The 14,231-nt window shown below is 32.7% G+C and overlaps 1 protein-coding gene across 3 annotated transcripts; it reads right to left on the minus strand.

The window, feature by feature from the left end:
- Positions 1 to 1,249: 1,249 nt before the first annotated feature.
- On the minus strand, positions 1,250 to 12,858 carry LOC133829634 (carotenoid 9,10(9',10')-cleavage dioxygenase 1-like). 3 transcript variants are annotated; one of them, XM_062259365.1, is made up of 17 exons: positions 12,583 to 12,858; positions 11,621 to 11,710; positions 9,657 to 9,736; positions 9,130 to 9,422; positions 7,988 to 8,058; positions 7,843 to 7,857; positions 7,646 to 7,757; positions 6,503 to 6,602; positions 6,311 to 6,373; positions 5,759 to 5,869; positions 5,454 to 5,638; positions 4,436 to 4,574; positions 4,206 to 4,323; positions 3,997 to 4,098; positions 2,198 to 2,452; positions 1,990 to 2,101; positions 1,250 to 1,625 (listed from the first exon to the last, which is right to left on the minus strand). In XM_062259365.1, the coding sequence occupies exons 4-17, from the start codon at positions 9,391 to 9,393 to the stop codon at positions 1,596 to 1,598; spliced, it is 1,677 nt and encodes a 558-aa protein (XP_062115349.1). In that variant the 5' UTR covers positions 9,394 to 9,422; positions 9,657 to 9,736; positions 11,621 to 11,710; positions 12,583 to 12,858; the 3' UTR covers positions 1,250 to 1,595. The 3 variants fall into 3 exon arrangements, with proteins under 3 accessions (XP_062115349.1, XP_062115351.1, XP_062115350.1); XM_062259367.1 differs by lacking the exons at positions 9,657 to 9,736; positions 11,621 to 11,710 and having other exon boundaries at positions 9,130 to 9,215; positions 12,672 to 12,858; XM_062259366.1 differs by lacking the exons at positions 9,130 to 9,422; positions 9,657 to 9,736; positions 11,621 to 11,710.
- Positions 12,859 to 14,231: the final 1,373 nt, after the last annotated feature.

The raw sequence follows: 14,231 nt of genomic DNA on the forward strand, positions 1-14,231 counted from the left end.
AATTCTTCGACGTGTTATTATATCACATGTAACAAGTCCTTAATAGCCTTATGTGAAATTACTCAATAGCTTAACAATGGTAAAAAATGATAAGTTAGAAAGAAGTTATGCCAGCTAGAGCTGAAAATTTAACCCACAAAACTCGAAAACCCAACCGACCTGAGCCCGCAAAACCCAATTTTAGCCAAAATTTGAAAATTTCAAGTGCACCCGAACCAATTCGAACACATTCGGGTTCGGGTTTAAACTTCTTATGGTGTGCAGGTTCGGGTTAAATCCGAAACCCGAAAAGGAACCTAAAATTATGTTTTGATATTATGTTTTTATAGATTTTTGTTTTATAATTTTTGAGTGAAATGTCTAACAAAAAACAATTCAACAATTATGCTTTTGAATGTTGATATTTTGCTGTAAATTATTTTATTTTGGTAAAAATACAAGATAAAAGTTAAAAAACAAACTCAAAAAATGTTGTCAAAGCCCATTAAAGGCCCAAACTTGACCCGACCCCACCCGAAAACCCGAAATCCAAAAATGTATCAGACGGGTTCGGTACCATTTTTATGCACCCGAACCAGACCAAACTCGAACCTGACAACTCGAAAACCTGCTCGATGTGCAGCCCTAATGCCAACTAACTCACTATAACAGTAAACAAACTCAACTAAAAGTTGTGTAAACCGATTCATCAACTAACATATTGACATTTATGTTTATGAACATAACTTATCAATATTTACTGGTTTTGAGATCAAAAGAGCTAGCTCAATGTCTAAAAAGAAGTTATAAAGAGTAATACTAACTGAACAACCTCAGTGACAAAGAAGGCATGGAATTTACATGGAACTTATTATACCCAATTTTGGACAGGGTGACAGGGCGACTGACATGTCACAACCTGACTATTTGTGTAAGCCCAATAAGTTGAGATACATTGATTTGCCATTTACGCATAGCGAGGTCAATCATTGCATTTGTGGAGCATTTGCTCTTTGTAAGAATCATATAATCAATATATTGATTAAAAGTGAACGTAGGTCGTTAGTAACTGAACCATTATAATTTCTTAGTGTTTTTGAAACTTGCGTAAGATAACAATTTACTTAATTGATTTTCTTCACGGTTTCAGCAATTCAGAAACCATTAATATATATACACCATCAATGAAAGATTTGAAGTTGATACCATTCACATATCTACATAAGTATTCTCATAGTTAAAAGAAAAACATCAAAATATGAAAGGCAGAGCTGTAACTCAAGGGACAAGATAATTAATTCCATTTCAAATAGGGTCTTATGGCAAAATTGCCTATTTTTTGAAGTTATTTTGCACTTTGACCTACTTTTGATAACTTTTTATAAAATGATTCCGACACTCCAGAAAGTTGGTCGAAAATTTAGATAGCTGATCAAAATTTTAGATAGAAGTCATTTTGCAAACAATTATCAAAACTAGACGATAGTGCAAAATAACTATAAAAAGATGTTATTTTCACCGATTATTCTTACAAATATTATATACTATTTTTGCTAGATCAATGTGAAAATAATAGATTCTTTGGTCGAAACTTGGAGTAGATGAAGATTTACCGTTCAGGGTTTTGCTTGTTCTTGTAGTTGTTCCTGATCAAGAAGAATAAAAGCTCAAGTGAGATTCATTTTATAGATTCATATCTATGCATATTTCATGTTATAGCTATATAATTAATATATATGAGGGTTTGGAAAGTAGATTAAAGAAACAAGAGAACACAAACTGTTAATATAACTAATCCTATCTAACTGACTATAACAGTAAACAAACTCAACTCTCATATATATATATATGTGACCTAATTTTGCAATGTGATCTAATTTTGATAAATTTTTGCAAAATGTTCGACCAATTGTCTAAATTCATCAATTGAGTTGTCTGAAATTTTCGACTGACTGTTTGAATTTTTCGAACACCTGTCTAAATTATGACTCGTATATATATATTACTGACCTCGGTGACAAAGAAGGCATGAAATCCATAGGGAACTCTACAAGGCAAATCAATTACAGCAATCGGATCTTCTGACATTGTCTTTGCATCAATCACATGAACCTGTGATTTTCTGCAAAGGTTACAGAAATTAATGATGAATCCTATTGTCTCAAACATATCATAAGATTGTTAAGTGTTACTGTGAAAGAGATGAAATAGTAGGTACCCAGAATTCTCATCATGAACAAAGAATATTAAGTAGCCATCATCTTCTTCAGAATTGACTCCAGGAACCTTGGGAACAAATATAGCTTCTGAGCCAAATCTACTAGGTCCAAGATCATACAGGCCTTGAATATTTCCACCAACCTCTAAGCATGTTTTACCAGAACTCTCTGGCTCGGCATGTAGATCAAACTTCACAATTCCTGTCACTTTTGCAAGGTTGTTAAATCTGGTTCCATACACATATCTTTGTTTCCTGTTTTCACTCACACAATCAAGAGAGATAATTAAATTAAGTAAGAGATAATTAAATTAAGTAAGAGATAAGTACTTCCCATCAAGCTAGTGGAGAAGCATTTTGACTAACTTGCCACCATATTCAATATAAATATATAGGACAATTCTTCTATAGAGGCTTCACTCTAAACCCTACCGGTAGGGCTCTCAGTGTTTCTCAACCCGTGAACAGTTTTCGGCGCGAATTTTTTATAACCGTGTATATTGTAACTATTTAGAGCGTCCTGCAAATTTTCAGAAAATTCCGAATAGTTTACAGTATCGAAAACTAGGTTCAAACATGTTGCTTTCCACGCGCATAATAAAAATTAGTCACGCGTGCAACAACATGTTTGAACCTAGTTTTTGGTACTGTAAACTATTTGAAATTTTCTGAAAATCGTGCTGATGCTTTAAATAGCTACAATATACACTGTCATAAAAAAAATTCGTGTCAAAAACTATTCAAAGGTCGAGAACACTGAGAGCCCCACCGGTAGAGCTTAAAGTGAAGCCCCTATTGGAGAATTCCCCTAAATATATATATATATATGAAACACTATAAAAGTTGGTTTCAGAATGTAGATAATTATAAATTCTGATTTTTCATTATTATAGTGCATATTGTAGTCATTTAGAACATCCCACAGAGTTTCAAGAAATTCTGAATAATTTACGGTGCTGAAAACAATGTTTAAATAGCTTGTTGCACGCATGCACTCAGATGCAGATACGCGTGGAAAATTCGACTGTTTGAACATTGTTTTCGGTATTGTAATTATTTGGAATTTATTGAAAATTTGTGAGATGTTCTAAATGACTACAATATACACCGTCATGATGAAATATTAGAGTTTATAACTATACACATAACGAAACCAACTTTTATCAATACCAATATTGACAAAACACTATCTGTACTCTTTCACATGATAATGAAAATATTGGGTTTAGGATTACAAATGATAAAGGAAAAATGAAATATATTTATATAATTTTGTCTAAACAAAACTAGTAAATTCATGCTATAACAAAGAGTGCTATGTCAAATGCAAGCATATCTATATTAATTACTATATATATTTATATATTTGGGGAATTTCTCATAGGGGTTTTACTTTAAACCCTACCGGTGAGGCTCTTAGTGTTCTCGACCCGTGAATAGTTTTCGGCGCGATTTTTTTTATGACTGCGTGTATATTGTAGATATTTAAAGCATCTTGCAAATTTTCAAAAAATTCCGAATAGTTTATCGTACCAAAAACTAAGTTCAAACATATTGTTGCACGCGTGACTAATTTTTTTTATGCGCATGGAAAGCAACATGTTTGAACCTAGTTTTCGGTACTATAAACTATTCGGAATTTTCTGAAAATTTGCAGGATGCTCTAAATAGCTACAATATACTCAGTCATAAAAAAAAAATTGCACCAAAAGTTATTCACGGGTCGAAAAACACTCAGAGCCCCACCGGTAGAGCTTAAAATAAAACCCCTATATAAGAATTGTCCTATATATTTATACCTGCCAATGTAGCTCTCATTCACCCTAGGAAAATCTACAACTGATGTTGAAAGTTGTCTTTGGGAAGCTAGACCAGCTTTCATGTTGAATCTCATCTCATATCTGAGGCATTAGAAACCACAATAGCATCACTATATTTTATCAGATACACAAACCTCATAAAGAAGAAACATTTTTATATCAATAAAAGGGTAAAAAAAGCCTCTTACAGAGAAGCATTTATGTTAAGCTTTTCTTTGATACCCCCACTGTACATGTCCAAATCAGGGTTCTCAATACGACAACTGATCATAACAACTTCATCATCTTCTTCCTCCCAAGCATTGGCTAAGAATTTGCACCATATGTAACACAGCAAGGTCAGGAAAATATAACAACAATGAACATAACATCACAAGGCAACAAAAGTAAGAAGAAAAGAAAATTGAAAAAAGTGCACCATTATGGAATATGAAGCAATTTGGAAGCTCGAACCATTTGATAAGAAGCTCATCCTTTGCGTACCGTGGAAGCACACCAAATCGAGCATTTTTGGTGGTGTCAAATGAGAATATCAGCTTGTTTTCCTTCACCATTTCCTGGAATTCAAGCAAAATAGTACGAGTCTCAAACAATGTGACATCAACACACATTCACTACTACAAAAATATGGTCATTTGCGTTAGTTGTCAACTGTTAGAATATGGAAAGTGGTCTAGAAGTAGAGTGGGATGCATGGTAAGAAGCATAGGGTTCCATCTAAAAATAATTGGTGATGAGTAGAGTAATCCATGTTCTAATGTATTGTTGAATGTGCCCACACACTGCCATGTGTATTTTTCTCTAACATCTCCCTCAAGATAGTGGCTGATGGTGGCTATTTTTCCTCACCAATCTTGGATGGCTAGATCACAAGTGACTTTTTTTGGCGCACTACCCCCGAATCACAAGTGGCTCTTTTGGCTCTCTTTTTTTGGACCGGCCCTCAAGATGGTGGCTATTTTTGCTCACCAATCTTGAATGGCTCGATCACAAGTGACTTTTTTTTTGGCGCACTATCCCCGAATCACAAGTGGCGAGTGAGGTACATGATAAGAAGCATAGAGTTTCATCTCAAAACCAATTAGTGATGAGTGGAGTAACTCATGCTCATATGTATTGTTGAATGTGCTCACACATTTTCCATGTGGGATATTTTTCTCTAACACCAACTGCCACAATTGATTCTTTGCCTTAGTTTTAAAAGTGATGCGAAATCCCATGACGCAAACCAGCTTGACATTCACTGACATAAATGCCAGGCTAGTTTGCGTCAGTGCTCCACTAACACAAATGTTAGGTTTGCATCAGTACTCCACCGACGCGAATGCCAGATTTATACGAGTCTACTTCGAACATGATAAGAATCGTGATGAGGTTCTATTTAAAAACAAATTGAAATGAATGGAGTGTCTCATCAACTATCTATACAAACATACCTTTGGTCTGAAAAACATGGGAAGATCCATGAAAATGGCATAATTTTCAGTAATGGCAAAGTCATGCATCATGATGGGGTCTGATACTGTTATAGTAACTGGATCATGCATGAAACCATCTTTGGAAATAATTCTGTAAGTGATGTATGGAGGAGTATGTGCATACCCAAATGTAAACATCTCTCCTGCATTAATTATTAGGAGTCAATTTTGTAGTAAGCAAAGAGAGAAGATGATTCACCAAGGTCAACTCTCTCCTATTGACTTTTTTTTTATTTTTAATTTTTTTATGAGGATCTTCTCACCTGTAAATGGATCAACTTTTGGATGTGCTGTGAATGAATGAGTCAATCTCTTGTCATAATTCAACAGGCCAAGAGTTTGCAGATCTCCATCTTCCAACACTTTAATGACATCTGAATATATAGTCAAACTTGAATAATCTCAGTCCACTTAATTTGTACTACAAAAAGATCTAAAAGTCATAACACAATATGCTAATAAAAATAAAGAATTTGCCATGAAAAATCACAATTATGTTTTTACTAAAATTTGACTAAAAGTGATATATAGTGATAAAAGTTTTGTATTGTGAATGGATTTTTTTTTCTGTATATCTTCAGTAATGTTGTTGTGATTTCAGAAGTAGAACAGCAAATTAATCCAATAAATAAACTGAAGAAAAACTATATGCTTACAAGACTGGGCCTGAGTGGTAGGAGGCCTATACAAAATTTGTTATTTTAAAAATATATATATATAAAATGATATTTTTCAAATTTTGGGTTCTTTATACATGGAAAAAAATGGTATTTTTCAAAAAAATTGGGCCTCCAGGGCCGGGCCTGTATACTTACATGGTTTGTCTACCTCTGACAGTGCTAGGAGTTTCCCATGGTGATATGTAAGAGCTGTATTAGCTGGTAAAAGAGAATCAAACAGTTAATTTTGGTAGGAAAATATAGTTAGTGATCAGTATATATAATCATTACATATATACACTACATATAAAGATGAATATTTCAATACCCAGATAATATTATATATACCTGTTCCATTTCCATATGAAAGATCTAACACTTTGAGTTTTGATCTGAGAATTTGTATGTTCAACATGAGTAACCCAAAAAGCCCTTTCAGGTCTCCAATCTAAAAGTTTCATAACAAAAAAGTCAAAAAATGAAGTTAATTTGAAATAAACCATTTGAAATTTAAACTTAACTAAACTTGAAAAATGTTACCTTGTAATAAAAGAGATAAAATATATAATCACAAAACAATATATATAAATAGGGAAAATATGTTGTAGGGCTTTGAAAAGAGCTCTACTGATGGGGCTCTTGTGTATTCCCGACACATGAAAAGTTTTCGGTGCGACTTTTTTATGACTGTGTATATTGTAGTTATTTAGAGCATCCTGCAAATTTTTAAAAAATTTCGAATAATTTACATTACCGAAAATTAGGTTTAAAATAGGTTATTACACGCGTGACTAATTTCGGCACTGTAAATTATTAGCAATTTTCTGAAAAATTGCAAGATAACCTAAATAACTACAATATATACGGTCATAAATAAAAATCGCAGCAAAAACTATTCACAGGTCGAGAATGCACAAAAGCCCCACCGATGGGGCTCTTTTTGAAGCCCCTACAACATAACTATCCTATATATGTATAAGACAATTCTCTTATAGAGACTTCATTTTAAGCCCTACCGGTGGGGCTCTTTACTATTCTCGACTCGTGAACATTTTCGGCACTAATTTTTTTTATGACCGTGTCTATTATAGTTGTTTAGAGCATCTTACAAATTTTCAGTAAATTCTGATAGTTTATAGTACCGAAAACTAGGTTCAAACATTTTGTTTTACACGCGCATAAAAAAAATTAGTCACGCGTGAAACAACATGTTTAGACCTAGTTTTCGGTACTGTAAACTATTCAAAATTTTCTAAAAATCACGTTGATGCTCTAAATAGCTACAATATACACGGTCATAAAAAAAATCACGCCGAAAACTGTTCAAAGATCGAGAACACTGAGAGAGCCCCACCGATAGGACTTAAAGTGAATCCCCTGTAATAGAATTGTCATATATATTCATCTAAATACATTAACATAATAAAATTACTTGTACACTTTTCACTTTTTGTACTCTCTTAACTTAAAACTACTGCTCATACTAAATACCTTCATGAATTTGGGACCTCCAAAGAAGTGTTCTTGTGTAATACGTGAAGTTCTAACATAACGAGACACATATGTTGCTCTTCCATCCTTAATGCGCAAACCATGAATCATTCTACAAAATTCAACTCAAAAATATTAAGTCAATTAATAAAGTCAACAATATGGAACAGTAGTAACAACAGCAGAAGACCACATACCCATCTCCATCAAACCTGTACATAATAATAATCATAAACAAAATCAGAATATCTCAATGAGTTAATTAGCTCTAGTTTTTCCAATAAGAAAATGTGATGAGTTGAACTAATTAAAATTCAAAAGAAAAAGATGTGTATAGTGTACCAGTGAAATCCAGCTAGTGGAGCAAACTTGGGATTTGGACCCACTCGAACAAACTCTCCATTTAAGCACTCCTATACATACATATATATATATATATATATATTATACACAAGTAGATATATACTAAGAAAAAGTTCAAGAAAATCAACTCTCATAAAGACATTTAAGTAGTCTCATCATCTTTACTACTCTAATAAGCATAATGTAGAGAAATTCCTCAATCTCTAACACTTCCAAAAAATTGTAATATGGCAATGAAAATTATCTAACTTGAAAGGAATTTCAAACACAAAACAATGTTTATGACACCAAATTTGTATTACGTCATTCTTCAACCGATCAAATTTCGGATCAATCTATATTGATTGATTGCTTCCATTATGTTGTTGCTAGCAAATACCATTATTTTTTATTTTGGATCTTCCAAATCATTCTTGCAGGAGGTTCGGATCTATTTTTCTTCTTCTGATTATTCGATAAAAAAATTCATTTTCTTCATAAAAAAATAGGAGGTAGAACAAATAAATATTTCTTTTTCGATTCATTTAATATCTCATTCAAGAATTGTTTTTGATCCAATCTGTAGTGAAAAACTCCATATTTTTTTTTTCATGACCTTATGTTTGACTAACCCTGATAAAAAGTATATTTTGTAGTAGTGTAAAAAGAACTAATATTTTCTAGGGATAATTGCGGTATAAGTACCCAATATTTGAGTTTTGTACGCGGCATAGACCCAATGTTTATTTTTAGTGACAATAGTACCCAAAGTCAGTAAAAGTGTAATTCCATCAGTCTCCTCCGTTAGGTCTGTTAATGAGCTGATTAGGCAGACACGTGTCACGTTGTTATTGGTCCAAATCATAATTATTTTAAAAATATTATTGAACTGGACCAATCACGGAGTGACACGTGTTGGTCCAGTCATCACGAAATGGAGACCTAACGGAGAAGACTGACAGAATTACACTTTTACTGACTTTGGGTACTATTGCCACTAAAAATAAGCATTGGGTCTATGCCGCATACAAAACTCAAACATTTGGTACTTATGCGCAAATATCCGTATTTTCTACCTTGTAAAGCAAGAAAAGTTACGAGTATTTAAAGAGAGAAGCCATGAAAGAAGAAATAGTACAGACCGGAATGTGGCCGGTGAGAGGGAGGTCGTTGACCGGAGGAGTTTCACAGGGAACCGGAGCATAATTACCGGAGAGAAAGTGGTGAGTAGGATGAGAGGAAGAAGAGCCGTGCACGAGCTTAACAACGAGGCTCTCGAACCAGTCGAGGAGCTTCGAGGAGAGGCCATTGTTAGGTTTTGGATTTACAGAGACGACTCCAACACTGCTACCACATTGGTCTTGGTTGTAGCTAAGCTTGTTGTTCTTCACATCTAGACCCGCCATTGTTTTTGGCTTCTTCTTCTTCACACTATCTGTAACGACCTCCTTTCTTAACATACATATATATATATATATATAGTATAAAAACAAAGTTTAACCTGAATATATAACAATACTGAAATTCTGAATTTACAAAAACTTTATTAAACAATACATAAACTAATGTTCATAACTTCAAACCATACAATACTCACAACTAAATAAAAAATTTATCTTATATACAAATCTTAATACTTTAATAAATAATTTTCGTAGCGTTACTACACCTTAACATGTACAGTCCCATATGTACAGTCATGTTGGCTCCACATATACTCATCAACGATTTATATTTAAGGCATCTTACCTACAATACAAAACATTATCTGATGAGCTAAGGCTCAGTAAGTAGAATAACTACCTCATATGCATTGAAATAAACGTGCAACATGCTATGTATTTTCTTTCTTTCTTTCACTTTCCTTTCTTATGGGCCCTAGAGGATGCTGCTGCCGACATTACATAGGGAATCACATTCCCACCTGAACATAAACATGATAATAGGGAATTTCTCCCTCATAAACATTCATTATACAGGGAAGTACATCTCCCTCCTTACATATTTGGGACTTAGGTCTCCCAAGCAGCACCTCTACTTTAATGCTTTCAATAACTTGTTTGTGAACATTAAGCGTGCTTATGCATAATAAATATAACATTCTTGAAAATAACTTATGCATAAGAACAATATGACATAATAACATATAAAACATATAAATGCACATAAGACACATAAAAGTCTTGTACTGTAGATGAGGATTCTACTTACCTTGCGTCCTGATAAAACAACCGAAATTGTTAGCTTCTTGATAAAAAACACAAACTATAATTTACATAAAATCTACATTATGAAATGTTAGCTTATAATTGTTATTATCCCATTTTTCCTGTTTTATTGCTTATTTTATGTCTAGGCGTATGGTCATACTATATTTGTCCATGGCAAGGATAAGAGTCCATAATAGTCCAAAGTGTGATCATAGCCTATATAAGTTTAGCATTTTAATGACACATAAAAAAATAGTTTATATTTCAATTTTGGCATTGTAAATTATAACGACATGGTAAAGTAATCTTATATATAAATTTTGGCATTATAACTGCATAGTAAAATAATCTATATATAAATTTTGGCATTATAACGACATGATAAAATAATCTATATATAAATTTTTTAGACATAGTAGCATAATCTATATATATAAATTTTGGCATTATAACGGCATGATAAAATAATCTATAGATAAATTTTTAGACATAGTAGCATAATCTATAAATTTTGGCATTATAACGACATGGTAAAATAATCTATAAATAATAGCTAAATAACTGAACTGAAAGACTCGTGAAAGAGCTTACCCAAAAGGTCTTCGTAAGCTAACGTTACAAATAGAACTTCGCCTAGATTTTAGAGATTTAAAACTTTAAAAGAGTGTTAAGAAGATTTTTAGGCAAAGTGAGAGAAAGATTTTTCGTAATTCAAAAATGAATTCTGAAAGACTCTATTTATAGGAAAACATTGGGTTACTATGCTGCATAGTAAAATAATAAAATATTAAAAATATCATGCATAGTAAAATAATAAAATATTCAAAATATCAAGCATAGTAATTTGCTTAAGTCATCATTATATCACTACTGCATCAACATGTGGGACACATGGGGTGGACCCCGCTGTGGGACCCATGTGGACCCTATTATTATTATTATTATTATTATTATTATTATTATTATTATTCAACAACCAAGCACGCCACCATACATTTAGACAAAAAAAAAACCATGAATAATAAACATTTTAAAGCTAATAAACACGAAGAAGTAGGTAGCACAATACATTATAATTTTATATTTTTTAATACATAAATTAAATAAATAAATAATATTAAAATTATAATTTATATTTAAATATATATTTTACAAATTTAAATAAATACTAATAAAACAAGTTCCAGAAATAAAAAGCACTTAAAATATACAATATTTATTTAATTAAAATTAGGAAATAAAAAGCCAAAATAAAAAAAATAAAAAACTATCTAAACAAGTTGAACTGGTCTACATTCATTTATGACAGAAGAAGTAATGTTAGGAATACCAAGTTTTTGTACCTTTCCCTCTCTTTATAAGGTAAAGAAATAGTTCAAGAGAAAAAGTAATAACCAAAAGAAAGAAAGGAAAAGATATGTACCAGTGATATCCAGAGACTGGATTGAACTTGGGATACTGGATTGAACTTGGGATTGGGACCCACCCTAACAAATTCTCCATTTAAGCATTCCTGCATAATAATAAATACACAAGCAAGACACTATATAAGAAAATTCATAAGAAAGTTCTTAAGGCCAGTCATTGTGTTTTGAATAAAAAATAAATATGAAACCCCAAGATGAATTATGTTACAAAAGCAGAGTAATAGATCATATAAGAGTCATGTGTAATTTTGGTGATTGTTTTATGTGATCCTAGATTTACACTGAGAGACTCTACTAGTGTAAAAATTCATAAGATTATTTTACTAATTTTAATCTTTTATTTTGTTATTTTAGCAAATTATCCTTTGATAGTAGAAGTCTTTGCAATGTATTCAGGGCCGACTCTGAAGAGTTTTGGGCCCTAAGAAAAATTGGGGATTAGGGGACTTTTTGTAAAAACTTTCTAAAAATTTATGGTATTTCTAAAAGAATGTTAAAAAAATGGGTCCTTGGACTAAGGAGGCCCTAGGCATGGGTCTAGCCCACCTTAGCCTAGGGCCGGCTCATAATGTATTATAATTTGAGGGGAGAAAGACCACTAGGACTAGGAACGAGGTTCGATCTTAAAAAAACTAATTGGTGTTAAGTTGAATAACAATTTCCTTCGTAAGGATGTTATTGTTGTTATATATTTTTTAACGTTTGGACCTGAAAATGTAGACATTATGAACGACCTTAGATACAGAACTGAACGTGAATATTTGATAGAATGACACGAGTCGACCCAAGAAATTTGTGGGAATATAGAACATCACAAGATTGATTGAAAAATTTATAGGTATACACGTCGACTGAAACAGGTCATAGAATCCAACACGAATCTACATATTCAAAAAGTTTGAGTCTTTTCAATGACCCAATAGAAATGAACAATAGATAAAGTAAAAGAGCTACTAACAGGAAGGTAACCAAGCACATGGAGGTCCTTCGTTGGAGGTGTTTCATGGCGAACAGGGCCAAAGTTACCAGAAAGAAATTGAAGAGGCTGAGAAGAAGAATCATACATAAGCTTCACAACAAGCTTCTCAAACCAGTCAATGAGCTTGGAAGCCAACCCTTTGTTGGGTTTTGGATTCACTGCAGTTATTTCTTTCTGTGTTTTGCCATTGTAGCTCGACTTCTCCATTTCCTCAGCCACCCTCATGAGTTTTTTTTCTCAAGGTCTATTATTGAAGAAAGGATAATACATGACAAGTACATTAATTGAATGTTGTCAGTATATATATCTTTGATAGTAAATTTCTTTGGATAGAATTCTTCCACGTGTTATTATATCACATGTAACAAGTCCTTAATAGCCTTGTGTGAAATTACTCAATAGCTTAACAATGGTAAGAAATGATAAGTTAGAAAGTAGGAGAGAAAGAAGTTATGCCAGCTAGGGCTGAACATTTAACTCGCAAAACTCGAAAATCTGACCGACCCGAGCCCGCAAAATCCAATTTTAGCCAAAATTTGAAAATTTCGAGTGCACCTGAACTGATTTGAACACATTCAGATTCGGGTTTAAACTTATTATGGTGTGCGGGTTCGAGTTAAATCTGAAACCCGAAAGGAAACCTGAAATTATGTTTTGATATTATGTTTTTATAGATTTTTGTTTTATAATTTTTGAGTGTAATGTCTAACAAAAAACAATTCAACAATTATGCTTTTGAATGTTGATATTTTGCTATAAATTATTTTATTTTGGTAAAAATACATGATAAAAGTTAAAAAAAACAAACTCAAAAAATGTTGTCAAAGCCCATTAAAGGCCCAAACTTGACCCGACCCCACCCGAAAATCCGAAATCCAAAAATGTATCAGACGAGTTCGGTACCATTTTTGTGCACCTGAACCAGACCAAACTCGAACCCGACAACTTGAAAACCTGCTCGATGTGCAGCCCTAATGCCAACTAACTCACTATAACAGTAAACAAACTCAACTGAAAGTTGTGTAAACCGATTCATCAACTAACATATTGACATTTATGTTTATGAACATAACTTATCAATATATACTGGTTTTGAGATCAAAAGAGCTAGATCAATGTCTAAAAAGAAGTTATAAAGAGTAATACTAACTGAACAACCTCAGTGACAAAGAAGGCATGGAATCCACATGGAACTTATTATACCCAATTTTGGACAGGGTGACATGGCGACTGACATGTCACAACCTGACTATTTGCGTGAGCCCAATAAGTTGAGATACATTGATTCGCCATTTATGCATAGCGAGGTCAATCATTGCATTTGTGGAGCATTTGCTCTTTGTAAGAATCATATAATCAATACATTGATTAAAAGTGAACGTAGGTTGTTAGTAGCTGAACCATTATAATTTCTTAGTGTTTTTGAAACTTGCGTAAGATAACAATTTACTTAATTGATTATCTTCACGGTTTCAGCAATTCAGAAACCATTAATATATATACACCATCAATGAAAGATTTGAAGTTGATACCATTCACATATCTACATAAGTATTCTCATAGTTAAAAGAAAAACATCAAAATATGAAAGGCAGAGCTGTAACTCAAGGGACAAGATAATTAATTCC

This window comes from Humulus lupulus, chromosome 4, assembly GCF_963169125.1.
Source record: "Humulus lupulus chromosome 4, drHumLupu1.1, whole genome shotgun sequence".
Lineage (NCBI taxonomy): Eukaryota > Viridiplantae > Streptophyta > Magnoliopsida > Rosales > Cannabaceae > Humulus > Humulus lupulus.

What these genes read in the sequence shown, in the direction of transcription:
- LOC133829634 (XM_062259365.1), bottom strand. Translation starts at nt 9,393, where the DNA reads ATGGCGGGTCTAGATGTGAAGAACAACAAGCTTAGCTACAACCAAGAC. An exon ending in CTCTCACCGGCCACATTCCG is followed by an intron (nt 8,059 to 9,129) that starts GTCTGTACTATT and finishes ATGTATGTATAG; the next exon opens with GAGTGCTTAAATGGAGAGTT. An exon ending in AAAAGTTGATCCATTTACAG is followed by an intron (nt 5,639 to 5,758) that starts GTGAGAAGATCC and finishes TAATTAATGCAG; the next exon opens with GAGAGATGTTTACATTTGGG.